The sequence below is a fragment of the Lagopus muta genome, chromosome 4 (assembly GCF_023343835.1).
Source record: "Lagopus muta isolate bLagMut1 chromosome 4, bLagMut1 primary, whole genome shotgun sequence".
NCBI lineage: Eukaryota > Metazoa > Chordata > Aves > Galliformes > Phasianidae > Lagopus > Lagopus muta.
Genome location: NC_064436.1, coordinates 45,620,945 through 45,636,487, shown reverse-complemented (window position 1 = coordinate 45,636,487; position 15,543 = coordinate 45,620,945). Strand labels below are relative to the sequence as shown.

The 15,543-nt window shown below is 40.2% G+C and overlaps 1 protein-coding gene across 2 annotated transcripts in view; it reads left to right on the top strand.

The window, feature by feature from the left end:
* Positions 1–14,371, top strand: part of KIT (KIT proto-oncogene, receptor tyrosine kinase) — a 51,829-nt gene extending 37,458 nt beyond the window's left edge. For both annotated transcript variants that reach the window (XM_048942746.1, XM_048942745.1), the window contains 12 exons: positions 134–240; positions 333–459; positions 718–822; positions 908–1,018; positions 2,681–2,831; positions 4,567–4,655; positions 4,998–5,125; positions 7,905–8,027; positions 10,114–10,225; positions 10,313–10,412; positions 11,026–11,131; positions 12,168–14,371. In XM_048942746.1, coding sequence (XP_048798703.1) covers positions 134–240; positions 333–459; positions 718–822; positions 908–1,018; positions 2,681–2,831; positions 4,567–4,655; positions 4,998–5,125; positions 7,905–8,027; positions 10,114–10,225; positions 10,313–10,412; positions 11,026–11,131; positions 12,168–12,293 — 1,385 coding nt within the window. In that variant the 3' untranslated portion in view covers positions 12,294–14,371. The remainder of the gene's footprint in view (positions 1–133; positions 241–332; positions 460–717; positions 823–907; positions 1,019–2,680; positions 2,832–4,566; positions 4,656–4,997; positions 5,126–7,904; positions 8,028–10,113; positions 10,226–10,312; positions 10,413–11,025; positions 11,132–12,167) is intronic.
* Positions 14,372–15,543: the final 1,172 nt, after the last annotated feature.

The window sequence follows — 15,543 nt, the reverse complement described above, 5'->3', positions numbered from 1 at the left end:
GGACTCAGAGCACTTCTGGGAAAGTGGAAACCTCAAATGATGTTACACAAGGAAAGCTTTTTCACTTGATTGTTTTTAGGGTATTTTTTCCTTTTTAGTATTTAGGCAGGATTTTCTCTGTTTTTTTTTCTAGAGCAAATCCGTACCCACACCCTTTTCACACCTTTACTAATTGCATTCGGGGTCGCCGCTGGACTGATGTGCATCATAGTCATGATCCTGGTGTACATATATTTGCAGGTAAAATCAACAGCTCCTCAAGTCGAGTTAGGAAAGAGTGGGAGCTGCCTGGGGGAGCGTCAGTACTGACAGCTGTTCTCTTTCCTTCCCAGAAACCCAAATACGAAGTCCAGTGGAAAGTTGTTGAAGAAATAAATGGAAACAACTATGTTTACATAGACCCAACGCAACTTCCTTATGATCACAAATGGGAGTTTCCTAGAAACCGGTTGAGTTTTGGTAAGTTTATATTGATTTAATTTCATCTGTGGAGTGAAACCTGCAGGTCTCATATGAGACCTTGGTCAAACATAGCAGGGTTTTGTCAAAAAGATGTTGTGCAGGAATGCAAATAGTGATAATTGCTCGTATTTACCTTGGGACACAAAGCAAGCAGATGTATCTACACTCGCTTCCCTAATACCATGAAACAGAAATCTAATCCCTTCCCAAAAAGTGCTTCAATTTGCTACATTGTGTATTGTTTTACTTTATTAGGTAAAACCCTTGGTGCTGGAGCTTTTGGAAAGGTTGTTGAAGCCACTGCTTATGGCCTATTTAAATCTGATGCCGCTATGACAGTAGCAGTGAAAATGTTGAAACGTAAGTGGCTGTCATCTGCTGCCCAATTTTTTCTATCTTCCTTCTGGTAGGTGCTATTTACTGAGCATTGCATTTTGCCTTGCAGCAAGCGCCCATTTAACTGAAAGAGAAGCCTTGATGTCAGAGCTAAAAGTTCTCAGTTACCTTGGTAACCACATTAATATTGTGAATCTACTTGGAGCTTGCACTATTGGAGGTATAGTATCAGCAGATTATTGATTAATTCTGCTTTTTTTTTTTATCGTTGGGAGGAATAACCTTGAAAGGAGAGCCATTGCTGCTAAGTATAAACTTGTTAAATACATGTATTGCCTAGGCAGGTTGCAGATCATCACAACTGTCATCTGTGAATTACTAAACCTAGGTTTAAGCTCATACTAAAAACAATGATGAGACTGCTGTAGGTGCAGCTGAAAATGAAGGCTGTTGTTATTCTCCTTGTGAGCCATTGTGTGTTTTTTTTGGAGAGACTGCAAAACTTAAGGTATTCTTCCTCCACCACTCTATTTCTCTTGAATGAGAAGAGATATGTGAACTTGCTGGTATCCAGGGTATGCAGTCAGCAGCCCGGCTGCTTGCAGCGTTCCAGTCTGTGTGGATTGCAAGTATATCTGTTAAGGTACCACCAGAGTGACAATGTCTGAAAGGTAGAAAGCTGAGAAAAAGGATTTCCCAAATAAACCCAAGTGTTTTTTATTTAATATTAGCTTCAAAAATAAATATAAAAATAAGAAACTTTAAAAAGTTTATTTTCATATATAACAAAAGATACCTAACAGCTGCAGTGTCTGATACAGAATGATGCTGTCCTGTATTTTTAACTTAGGTGCTTTCGAGCATGAAAGTTGGTGGTGTTTCTTGCACAGATATTTGCTCTTTACGTTTTTTTTTTTCATTTTTCAAAGAAAATGAGCTTGTAAGAATTTGTAGTTTTAGGTAGATGCGAAATGTTTCTTACTTTCACTTACAATGATTTAAAAATAGGTTAAAAAGCAGTTTCAAGTAGTCGACAAGGCAGAGCTGCTGGCTCGAGTGCACATCACTGACAGCTGAAGGAATGTGGTCTGGGAGCAAATCCCGCCACAAAAGCTGTATTCTCTGTTATAAAAGCTGTAATTATTAACTGCAGAAAAATGGAAATAAACTGTTGAGGTTAAGAAATGGTGGTGCAGAATAAGCGTACAGATGAAATAACACACAGCATGATTACACATTCAAGGGCCATAGCTGCAGTCATTCACTCAGAAAACGTATATTTGATCTATAAACATCCGTGCTGGAGATGACTTGATTCTCCTTTCCGATTTCATTTTAATATTCTAAGACCTTGTGCAGTGTAGTTTTCTGTCTCAGCAGGCTGTTCTATTTGAATGATTTTTCTTATTATACTAAGGAATATAACACTCTACATCATTTCCAAAACATTACTGAAGGAGTGTGAAGCTCTACTGTAAACAGAAGTGAATCAAAAGGATTAATGTTTGAAGCCTGAATTACTCGAACGTTTGGAACAAATAACTTCCTTCAGGAAGTGAGCAAAATCAAACAGATGTGTCTGGCCAGAAACATTATCACAAGAAGAAAAAGACTTATTTGTTTAATTTTATGTACAATGCAGTACTACTGGGGAGGGTGGAAATTAATTGGGAGTGACACAACTTTCGCTGGACAATAGCTACTTGCCTGTGAAAGAGAAGAAGCTGGGTCGCTTGTCTTAACTTTTCATGTTTAGTCAGTGTAAGGCGGTGTGATTGTTAATAGACAAGTCTGTGTGCTTTGCTGAATGGTGTCTTTATGTAAGGTTTTCTGCTTTGGAAATAATGCCCACCTGCTTTCTCGACCTCGTGTACTTCTACAGGGCCCACACTGGTCATTACAGAATATTGCTGCTATGGCGATCTCTTAAATTTTCTGAGGCGGAAGCGAGATTCATTCATTTGTCCAAAGCATGAAGAGCACACAGAAACAGCTGTTTATGAGAACCTTTTGCACCAGGCAGAGCCCACAGCGTAAGTGTGACCTGCTGAAGTGTGTGTGTGTTCAGGAGACTGAGAAGGAGGGGATGCTGAGGTTCATTAGGGATGAGGAATTGGGAGGACCCTTTCAGGCATCAGGCTTTGAAGGTTCTTTGCTGCGTAAGGAAACAATTTAGTTAAAGAGATGATTTGTACAGTGGGTGGCTTATTCTAACAGAGCTCAATTCATTGTATACACTCTGTGTTTTACTTCTTTGTCAAATTTCCTGTAGTTATTTCATGCAGCTCCTTGGCTCTGATCTTCATATCTGTTTGTGTTTATCATTACTGTTAAACATTGGCAGTGCTCATTTAAAATCTTGAATAACAATCCCCCCAGTGTTATGGTGTTAGTATTCTGGGTTCTCACAAGTTCCTGCCTTCAGAAATGACTTTCTGCAACCCAAACAGTGTCCTCCAGTGTTTTAAACGAGCTGCCACTGGTAGCCCATTAGATTGTGTGGTGCCCTAACCCGTGTCACCATTGCTCTTGTGCTTTTATTTTTCAGTTACTTCATCTGTATATGTTTAGCTCTTCTGTTTTAGATACAAGCCTAAGTTCTTTCTGTGCTTTCCAAGCACAGTTCCTGCTAACTCCTTCCTTTTGCAAAGTGAAGGATACTTAATTTACCAACCTGGGAGCTGTGACAATACCTATCCATTTTCATTTTCAGTCCGTTCACTGTCCCAGTGGGCCCATCACTCTTAATTAGCAGGCACAAGAGAGCGAGGAAGCCTCTAAGGAGGAGTTAAAGTCCTTTCTTACAACTAGGTCTAATGCTGATGAAGCTGTTTGTGACAATGTGTGGATAACTGGTGATGTCAGGAGCATTGGTACCAAAGTAACCATGAACACACAGATTTAAGTTGCTACCGGATGTGTGTCCATTTCTCAGTGCAAGAATCCCACTGCTTGAGCGTGTTTTGTAAACTGAGGTATTAACTAGAAGGTATTGTCCAAATTCTTTTGTTAGTATTTACTGCAACATTGCAGCTGCTGAATGCTTCATATTTGTTTGTGGCTTAGTGGTGACTAAAGCTGTTAGTGATCTCATCCCTACTTTCCATGTTAGCTATGTGGCTGCATTTATTGTTCATAAACTTGAGGATCAAGGACCATGTGTGTGAGTTCTAATGGCAATGAAGTGAACTATGCTGACGTGCATCCATCATTTCCAAAGGGGCATACCTATGTATATATAAAATGTATAGCATGAATTATATTATATAACAAGAAGACGACCTAAAAAATGTAGCAGATAAGTGTCTCAGGCCTCATGTGATTCTTTGTAATACTTATGAATCCCCTCTGGGACTCAGGATGATCCAAACTAAGTTTTTTTTACCATTCATCTTCTGCATTTCAAATACCACCTCATTTGCAGAAACATGCTGATAGAATCCGGCCTAAGCAGAAGAAGGAAGCATTAGCAGGTCCTGTGAAACATCTGGTCATTCATTTATAGACTGAAGGCTGTATGAATAGTATAGATACAAAAGATTTTGTTTGCTTTCCTGAGCCAAACTCCTAACTTTGAGGTGTTAACTGTACTGATAAACCTCTCTCTCTGTACAAGCCTTTCCTCATCTTTGTTACATGCCCATGATTCTCCAATCATTTATAAAGCATTATATTCAGAAGGTTGGTGCAACATCAGCTTTTTCTTCAGATGGCTTTTGAGATCCTTTTCCCCTAAATCATGTTTCATTTCATCTGCTGCCTCTGCAGGGATGCTGTCAGTGAGTACATGGACATGAAACCAGGAGTGTCATATGCAGTTCCCCCAAAAGCTGATAAAAAAAGGCCAGTGAAATCTGGTGAGTACAATGATGAGAAATTGTTTTCTTCTGGGAGTGTAGAGAGGAAGGCTTTATGGATATTTTCACATGAAACTTTCCTATGGTAGATGGGGACAATTAAAACTCATGAAGTGGTATGAGAAGGCTTAAAAAAGAACAGTATGGTAAATTACAGTGTAATCTATTTTTCCACACTTAATTGGAGTGTAAGGATTACATTTTGCTTTTTGGCAATGGGCTATTTATGTGGCTCTGTTCTAGTACTTTCTCAAATGGCTGATGTGTTTAATGTAAGATAAATCTGTTTCTAAAAGATGATACATGGTCCACTCAAGAGCTGTTGGTGTTTATATTGCATAGGATCCTATACCGATCAGGATGTTACCCTTTCCATGTTGGAAGATGACGAACTTGCTCTAGATGTTGAAGATCTATTAAGCTTCTCTTACCAGGTGGCAAAGGGCATGAGCTTCCTTGCCTCTAAAAACGTAAGTTCATTTTTTATGTTACGAGGTAGCATACGGACCCTTCTGATCCTGGGTGGTGCCTCCTAGGGCTCGATCTTCAGCCCTTCACTTTCTGGAGCACACAGATAGTTTCATAAGAACTCCTGATGGCTTTGGAGACACTGAAGCCCATGGGAACTTTAAGGAGCTATTTTTTTTCAGGCTTCTCTGCTGTATGGCAATTGGATGTAACACATGGCAGAACCAAAAAAGCCTAACATGTGGACATCTTCAAAAATAATTGAATCTTAAGACTTTAAGATTTCTTCTCTGTACTGCTGGAGAGTTTACAAACTAAAGAACAGTGAAAAGACAGCTGAAAAGCTATCTGTTTGCTTAAAAGTGCCTCGAGTATCTGTACAGTTTTAAACAAAGCTGCACTTGTTACTTCTCACAGTGCCTTAAACAGGGGAGTTATCACACCATGTGCTGGTTGTTTTTAGCGTTATGGCTTAACGTACATGGTACATCTTATTTTTAATTTTCTGAAAAGAGAATCAGCCTACAGACCCACAGATGATCTTCTTTGGCTGCAGGGAGCATAGCAGATGCTTTCTGGGTTCTTAGGAGAGGTACTGCGTAACAGAAAGGGTCTGATAAAGAACACAAGTCTTAAATGATTAATGAATATGATCTTCCTACAGTATTTCCTACGTTTTACTTTCAAACTATTACTAACCATGTAAACATTGTGACAGGATTGCACAGGTGCACCTTTGATAATGTGCAAAAAAACCCAACGCTTGAGCAATTTAAGGTAATCCTGTGATCCTTAATTGATATTGGGAATTCTGATCCACAGCAAGTCTACGTTGAAAACTGCACTTCATTTCCCTCTCCCCCCCCCCCATTATTTTTTCCTTCAAACCCTTTACAGTTGTTGTTGCTGTTTTGTTTCCAATCTATTGCCAACTTCAGAACAGTCCCAGTAGACAGATTTTAATGGTCTTCACCAGATTGCTGCATCCTGCACTTTTCAGGGCGTCCAGTGCTTAGTGCACATATTCTTTCTCTCATTTTCCAACAGAATAGCCCCAGGAGTCACTATGCCTCATTCCCAGAGATGGTTTTTGTTATATTTTTGCCACTGATACAAATAGCCACTGTAGTACTGAGTAGCAGAGGCAGTAATGAATATAACACCACAGCCCTAAGACCTTGGGAAGTAACACACAGTGTTTGTCTGGCAATGCAGAGTTACTGGCTTTGTTACAGCATTAAGCTACAGTGTGCTAACAGGTTACTGCGCTTGGTCTTTTTTGGACATTGTTAGCTAGGCTGTTTGGCGCCATGGGCAGCCTGATCTGGTGCGTGGCAGTGTTGCTCACAGAAGGGGATTGAAACTGGACCCCTTCGAACCCAAACCATTCTGTGATTGTGTGCATACAGGCTCTTAGCTTCAGCTAGGGAGCACAGAGTGGCTTGGAATGATGGATAAAATGCTTCACATTGCCTCATGCCCACAGGGATGGTGGTACTCAAAGCCCAGCATCAAGGAGTGTACCCAGCTTTTTTCTGCAACTCGATTGTATATCCAAGCTCAGATGCATAAAAGTGCCTCTGTGAGGGAGTGGGGATTGGAGTCTGTCCTGGGGTTATAAGTCTTTTATTGAGCATACGATGCCTTGATCACAAGACAGTTCCTCCTCCAATGGACAAAGCATTCAATGCCAGTTGCACTGCTTTGGGAGGAGTCAGGCAGAGAAACTGGACATTTGGCCATTTTTGCACTTCACTGCTTTTGTGCAGTTGCTCTCTCTGCTTTACATATGCAAAGTGAAGATATTGGAGGGCAATGTGGATGAGAATCCCTTAGGAGAGTAATTGTCCTTAAAATTAGTTTCTTGTGTAAGCATACCAGGGGGACAGAGATTCAGATGCTTATGTAACATGCTGCTATTGTTTTGTGAGTATAATTTTCTTAACTCTCCAGATGTTTTTATAATATATATATTTGGTAGGGAATTCCACAAAAAATGCAGAGAAAAATAGAACCATATTCATCTATTTTTTAGACAGCTGTGCCTGCAGACTGTGTACCGTCAGCACAGCAGGAGCTTAGCACTGTCCTTCCTAGATGGAAAAAGAGATTATTTCATTAGAGAAACACCTCAGTTCTCTAGCAAATGCAGATGGGCTCTGGCTACATAAAAGAAAACATGATTGCTGAAAACTCAGCCACCCCTCTGGAGCTGCAGCTACAAACACACAAATGAGTGCTGGAACATATCCTAGCAAGGTCATTGAATGTGTTGCTGTTTCTAGAAAGATTCTGACATGAAGATTGCCACTGTTTTCAAATATTTAGGCCTGCTTATAAAATTCTCCTATGTACTCTTAATACCTTATGCTTTCCAAAGGAGTATGTTTGAAGTGGGATTCAGTTTTCTAACTTGTCTACCTTGAAATTGTTACCATAATTTTCTCAATTTTCAGCTTTTCAGCGCTTTCTCCTTCATCACAATGGCTTCTTTATAAAAGATTATTTCAGAGACAAACCACATTCTCTCCTTACTCCTCTTCTGTTAGGAAACAGGCCAATAACTTCCTCATAAAAAGCTGGAGAAAAAAAGTCTGTCCCTGGCATAGTACAAGTGTGTTAAAATTTAGCAGCATGAATTGTACGTGGCTTCATTATGACTTTCAGCTTGCCACAAAATGCATAATGTAGTAAGTTTATGCTAAGAAAGCATGTAACTGAGCAACAGGCTGTCATGAATATTAAGAAATAACTTTGTTTGTTTGTCATTTTGTTATTTAGTGCATTCATAGGGATCTGGCAGCAAGAAATATTCTTCTCACTCATGGTCGAATAACAAAAATCTGTGACTTTGGCCTGGCAAGAGATATAAGGAATGACTCAAATTACGTAGTTAAAGGCAATGTAAGTACGTGGTACTTTATCCTCTGGGTTTACATTAGGAGTGTTCCTATTGACTTGACTTGCAAAGAGTCTCCTTCCTATGCAAAGACCTAGATTTCTCAGTTCTGCTGTAGATTTATTCTGGTCAGTAGTGTGAAAAGGGGAAATAGCTGATGGAGATTTGTGTACTAATACATACATGTTGTTATCCTGGATAAAACAACCAAATACATGTCATAATGGAGGAAACATTTTTGCTGCATCAGTAAAAATGCACCATCTTCCTATTAGACACAAACATGTAAGCTAAGAAACTGCAGGCCTTACTGTAGTGATATTCTGTTAGGCCAGTCCTAAAAATAATTATTTTGCAACTTTTGCTATATTTCTGCATTACTGAAATATCTAAGTAATCAGGGTTTGCATCTTGATTTTTGCTAAAAAATATAACTCAGAAACTGGATTATGAAGTCTGAATGTACTGATTAGAGCACAGTGGGTGGCAAAATTTTATACACAGATCTTAACCTCACGTAGATAAAAAATACAGCTTTAATTTGCAGCTATGGGTCAAGCCCTTTAACAAGACAACGCATGAAAAATGCTTAAAACCTGTACAGATAAATACCCATTCCATTAGTACCTGCCAGCCCTCTGCAGAGGTACAAAGAAACACTGAAGTGATGCAGAGTGCATTGGCAGAATTTGAAGTCCCCTTTTAAGTCCTAGAGTAGTAAATGAGCCTTGCTACAAAAGAAAACCTAGTCTGCCTGAGACCGAAATTGGAGAAACGTGCTATGAAGTACAGGCCTTTTGCATCTCAAACTGATTTTTGCTGCCAGGATGAATGTTCTAAATCTGTGTCAGATACATGCAGCCATCTACTCAAGGTACACACACTTTTCACTTACACCATTTTTCAAATAAAAAAAGGTCCTCCCTGCCCCAGCTGTCTCCATCAGCTGCTAGGGACATGACGCATGCCCAGTCAGGCTTTCAGCACACTGATGAAGAGATTAAGTTCTACTCCTCAGTATTTTTTGCTCAGTTAGCCTCTCAGTTTCTGGCACCTCAGACGTCTTGAGTATCTCTGCTGTTCTGCTCTCAGCCTGCAGTCCTCTGAAGTCCTGGGTACCTACAGCATCCCTGTTGTAGGCTGCAGGAGAGACAGCTGTGTTTGTTGCATTCAAAAACGATGTTCATACTGCTAGGTGCCTGATGGTTGAGGTTAGGGAACAACAGGAGCGCAAAGAATTCAGGAGTGGCTGTCCTGGCAAAATATGGAGTGGCATTTAGTGAAAGAAAGCTGCTTTTGGGCTCAGGGTCAGACCAAGAGCTGCTTGATCAGCCAAGGCTGCTCAGAGTGGGAGGTACAGACCAGCAGCTTAGGAGGGAAGTGAACAGTAAGTAATTAAGTTTTATGCGTCTGGGCTACATTTTAAGTTTTCTGAGTCATCTGACAACAGGATTTTACTTAGCCTGAAAGGGTCAGAGGAGGATAGGCTGCATCTGCCCGGCAGAGGAAGCAGTGGCTGCGGGAGGCGTCTGGGTGCAGCTGGCTTGATCTTAACACAGAGGAAGGCAATTGGGGCAGGGCAAATCTTAAGGGCAGGAGCCTGGCTGGCTCCCACAGGCAAAGCAGAGAGTGGAAAGACAGTTTGTGCCTGTTCCCACACAAACATGTGAAAAATGTCAGTATATATTTCACGCGAATTTTTGCTGAGAAGCTAAAGCAGATGTCTTAACTGTTGACTAAAGCTTTGAAGCATCGTGGGGATGGTAGCCAGTCCACAGAAGACTTGTGTGTTTGCCTAAGGAACTATACCATGTGCATGTAGATTATTTTGTTCTCCCTTCCATCCCCTGTAAACCAGAGGGATTCACACAGTATACAAAAAATCCAAATAAAAAGAACTGCACAAGTTTGGTAGACCTGCAGAGAGGTGAATCCATAACAGTGCACTGCATGGAGACTCTGAAACGCAAGGATTTCCGTCTTTAGTTGGATCCTTCTTTTGATTTAGCATGTATTAAAAGTACATAATAGGTTTAAAAGGTTGATTCTGTGTTGCCCATTGTCTTAATTTAATCCCTTTTCCCTGGACAGGCCCGTCTCCCTGTGAAGTGGATGGCACCTGAAAGCATTTTCAACTGCGTTTACACCTTTGAGAGTGATGTCTGGTCTTATGGAATATTGCTTTGGGAACTCTTCTCTTTAGGTAAGCTCCATCAAAATCTGTACTTTGGGGGGGTTTTTGTTTCACCTTGGCTTTACTCCATCTGCATCTCACCTGCTCTCTCAACAGGAAGCAGCCCTTACCCAGGGATGCCTGTGGACTCTAAGTTCTATAAAATGATTAAGGAGGGATATCGGATGTTCAGCCCCGAGTGCTCCCCCCCCGAAATGTAAGTGAGCAACCTCTACTCACCAGACATAAGCAAAGATGCAAAGAAAGGGAAGCTTCTACATTCACGTGAAGACTTTCTGTATTCATCCACTGTCTTTTAAGATTTCTCTGAGTCTTAAATAACAAATCTAACTAGTTTAGTAGATGCCGTTGTAGTTAAAAGCAGTGTAACACACTCGTGCCTCGTAGAATCTGATCACTTTATCATGGTACATGCTCCGTGTAAGTAAATTACTGACAGATCGCAGCACATACTACACATATTTAATTCTGATAAAGCAGTCAGTGGCTGTACTTTTGTGCTGTGCTTCCCGACGGCAAGGGGACTGGCTCCTTATCTTCGTCATGATCTGTCTCCAGTTCTGTATGCTGGAAATGGCTCGGCACTTAGCAAGCTGTCAAAGAAAACTGTGTCCAGATACTCTCATTAGTACCGAGGCTTTTGTTGTCACAAGCACGGCTGTTAGCAGCATTATTCTTTTCTTAACACTCATTTAAGGAAGCTAAACTGTGCAAGTGGGTCACGTTTTTTCTGTCAAATAATAATGCAGGTGAGATAAAAGCTCTCAGGCTGTCCTTCTGGGCAGTACCCAATTGCAGTATCTTCGCAGGTATGACATAATGAAGAGTTGCTGGGATGCCGATCCCTTGCAGAGACCCACATTCAAACAAATCGTGCAGCTGATAGAACAGCAGCTTTCAGATAATGCCCCCCGGGTAAGTTTGGGCTCTATATGGGTCAGCAGTTTTTTGGACTGGAGCTGGGAGAAGCAAAGATCTTCCATTGATTTTCCAATATCCATTATCATTTATGCATCTTTGGATGGTAAATTTAGGTGATAGGAGGGACCAGCTAGACAAGGTTCTTTGCATGGTTGGTGTTTCTCACTTAAAATATACTTGACAAGAATTTTGACGTTACAGAACACAGTGGCACTATCTAGATTCATCTAAACTATGAAAAAGAAATCTATTAGTCTGAGAAGAATCTCAGACATTAAGTATACTTAGCTTTAGTTAGAAAAGCTTTCTGGAGGAAGAAGTTGAGTTTTTGATGTTCTCCTTCCTCTTACCACTTTATCTAGCTGTATGTATTTAGCCTTGGAGGTATATTGTGATCAAGTGTATATTCACGCTCTTTCCACCATTCTCTACTAAAAGCCTGTCCAGAGGGTAACTGGACAAAAGAGTTCAAAGAGAAAGTGGATCCATCAGACTTGGATTTTTTTTCACAATAACACTGTGTGCAACTGAGTTTTATAAAAGCAAATTTAATATCTGGTTTAAAAATAAGGCTTCCTTTCACCTTCTAGATGTTGTGTTTGAGTAGAGTGTAAGGCTTCCTGACAATTTGAGAAAGAGGAAACTGAAAGCTGCTGGTGTTCGATTGCATCCTGTAGCATATTTTTAGCAGGTGCAGGCATCATTAAAACAAAAACAAAGACTGTGAAGTAAACATTAAAGAGGTTTCTGGGGGCATTTTAGGAATAATCGGAGCAGTATTTTTCAAGCTTGGTTTAAATTTAGCATGCAATTGTAAGATGAAGTGTTTTTAGTAAGTGAGAATGAGATTCTTCACTCTTAAAAGAGCTGTTGAGCCCACAACATGTTGAAGCAACATGTTTAGGTCTGTCAAGAATTCCCTGAGTTGGGTGCCATTCATGTCAGGTAGCACAGAAAGGGAGATGGCTCACTGAGGTGCGAAGGGATGGGACGCCTGCAGAGTACTGACAGCACTGTTTGGCTTCTGCAGGTGTATGCAAACTTTTCCACTCCACCTTCCAGTCAAGGCAATGCTACAGATCATTCGGTGAGGATTAACTCAGTGGGTAGCAGCGCTTCATCTACTCAGCCCCTCCTGGTACGTGAAGATGTTTGAGTGGCATCTGGAAGAAGAGGAGCCCAGCTGCACTTGCTTTTTGTTTGTATTGTGTAGGGGGTGAGAGAGGGAGAACTATTTCTTTTACTTTTACTCACTACTACCACTGTGTAGCTGAAATGTTGTTGTAATACTGTCCTTTACCACACACTGTTAGACATAAACTTAATGTGCTGAGCACGGTTACAGGCATCATTGCAGTGTTAACTGAAGCTGTATATATTTTGCTATATTGTGTGTATTTGCAGTAGAGAGCCAGATCTGAAGAAGAAAAACAACAGAAAACACAAAAGAAACCCTGGGCCAGGGTGTTGAATGAGGTGACTACAGATCAAACCAAATCTGCAGCGGTCCTTGTCTGAAAAAAGCGTGTAGTCATTTTCTAGTTAATCTTGTTTTGTTGAATTTAAGAAATAAACAGATACAAAGCAAAGTACTTTGCAAACCCCTTTCCATATCCAGCCACACCTGAGAGGCTTTCCCCAGCAGAAACCGCAGGTTGAAGGCCAGAAGGGACAGCACATCCCTGGGCAAGAAGTGGGCAGTCAAGGGATGGACATGGGCAGCACAAGAAGAGAATTTCCAGAGGCTCTGGAGCAAGAAGCAGATCTGGAAGGGAAAGACCTCAGTCTTTATTTCCTACCTGGGCTGTCAGCAGTGCAGAGCAGTCAGTAGGTTTCTGTGGATACTTGCACCACATCCCGCTGACATTTCACCACGTAACACCCCTGCAGTCAGAATCGCAGGGATGAGATGCTTGGTTTGCTAAGAGCCATGTCCAAAAGCATTCACTAAAGATAGGTGGGCTCTGCTGAGCTGGTCAAATGACGGGAGGAGGGCTGCTTATAGTAAATGGAACGTTAGAGGAGCAGAGGCCGTTTAATGAGACATCTTATCTTGGCAGGAACAGAAGCAAAAAGTTCTGTCCTGAGGGCCCTTTTCTTATCTTGTGATATGCAGGTGAATATTTCCCACAGGCTGGCCTGGATAATGCTCTCAGGAAAGGGCTATTCCTCCCATAAGTCACTGCATCTTTCTATCTCTGTGGTGGTGCTGAGATCTCAAAGAAGAACTTAACTGGGAAGCACTGAATTTTTAAATGGAATAGAACAATGTATACCTTTGGTCTTGTTTGGTGGCACATATGAAGCTGTGGGGTCAGTTTCTGTTGGGCCTGGGATTGTGCTTAAGTACCTTATAACTCCTTTTCTTCCTGTTGGAAACACTGTTGGTTCTTTTTTTTTTTTTTTTTTAACCTTTGTTCTGTCACCTTTAAATTAGTAAATGCGACAAGAGAAGCATTTTTCAGACAGAGAGTACTAGTTAAGTACCTATTTATTTACATTGCACTTAAGCACTCTGTAACTTATATTTTACCAGGATTTTGGTTGAGTTTACATGCATTTTAAATGTGTAACTAACTGCCCAAAATGCAAGACAATTGTAAATACACACACTGGTAGTACATTTTAGGTAGTGTTGAATACCACACTCTTTATATGCCTGTGCATTTGGTTTATTGTTACAGAAATTCATCTTTCAGAGTTAGTCAAAAAGTAGCCATTTGCACTGATCTTACTTAGGCTGTTGCACCTTTCCAAAGTTAGCCAGTTGTTTGGAGGCACTCTTACGCATACTTGTTGTTGAGCATTTTCAGTTTAATGCTATAAAAGCTCTTTCGTAGTGTGTTGGCTTTCAGAGCAACTGTAGACAAACTAGTTTTATAATCATAGATGTCTTGGTACTTTATGGACATTTAGCTGAAAAAAAGTTTGGGTTTTTTCTTTCTTAAAATTTATATTTTTATAATTTTGGGGGGGGGGGTTGAAACTTATTTTGCAATGGCTTAGTGTTTGAATGGTTTTATGCATTGTTTTTGTAAATATGGAAATGTAGCAATAATGTCCTTTTGACTATTCTCAGTCCTTGAGTCTCAAAAGTATTTTTTTATATATATATATGCAAAAACTATATGTATAAATATGTAAGTGTTCAAAAGTTTATGAAACACTTATGGATATGTTGCTCGGTTGTAGAATTGCAGTTCAGAAGACTTCAAATAAATCTGTAAATATGTATTCACATGCTACCAATGTGTACTATGTTAAGATGGAATATTTTCATGTAAGTCTTAATAAATTCTTGGGTTGAAGCAAAACATTGATGTCTGGCCACACAGAGGTCAGGTTGGTTATTCTAAAATACTTTTCAGATGTGTGCCAGAAAACCTTAATGTTTTTTCATTAGAAAACTTCTTTATTTGTATGATATGGGTATATGGTATATGGGACAATTGCATGGATACTTGGAATCAGCTTTATGCTGGAAAAATCTGCATCTAGAAGACTGATCCCATAGACTGTTGATACAGTCTATATGTCATGAATAATATTATTTAAAATTGAACAAAATCATCTCAAAAAGTCTCCCTTATTCAAAGTATGGTTGTAAGTTGGAGCCCCTGTGTACACACTTCCTACACACTTGGGCTGGACTGGCCGTCTCAGGGAGAACACACCGTTTGGTTAATTCATCTTCTTTAATGAGTCAGTTGCACTGTACTGGTTTTTTCCCAGTGGTACTGGATGTAATTAATGACCTGCATTTTGTGATGTCTATCTTAGCGAAATCAGAACTGGACAAATGTCCATTAAACTGAAAAAACGAATCGCAACTGCATTATATACCTAGAACTGTCTGGATTTGGAAGCCATAGAAAGAGAACGTAATCCTTCCCTTGCTGGGCCAAGTACCACATTTCTAAGGGGAAACCCTCTGCTTTAGTTTCTGCAGTACTGAAATATTTGAGTCCAGACCTGACCCTGTGCTAGTGTATGTTTTGCATCAGCATTGTTTGTACATGATGTAATTGCAAAGTAGTGTTTAGAGCTATCCTACCAAGAGCCCTGATAACTCCTGTGAGAAACAGACCTCAACCATTTTGGTCCCTGAACATTTCTGTTCTGTCTGCAGACCTCCTTGAAGAGCACCATTTCTTGAGAATTTCCCTTTTAAATTTTCTTTTTATTTTTACCAACCAAGCCATAGCTCTGTTTGTTAAAACTTATTACAGAAATAAGTTGTAATGTACAGAAATAAGAATAACGTTCTCAGGAGCCAGGAGTGCCAGCTTCACTGCTACCAGCTTTGACATAATGTTTTAATAATGCTTCAGAAGCTACCAAGATTGTAACTGAATTTGAACCATTACTTTCCTGTCTTACCCGCTCCCATGCTCAAGCAAAGTAGA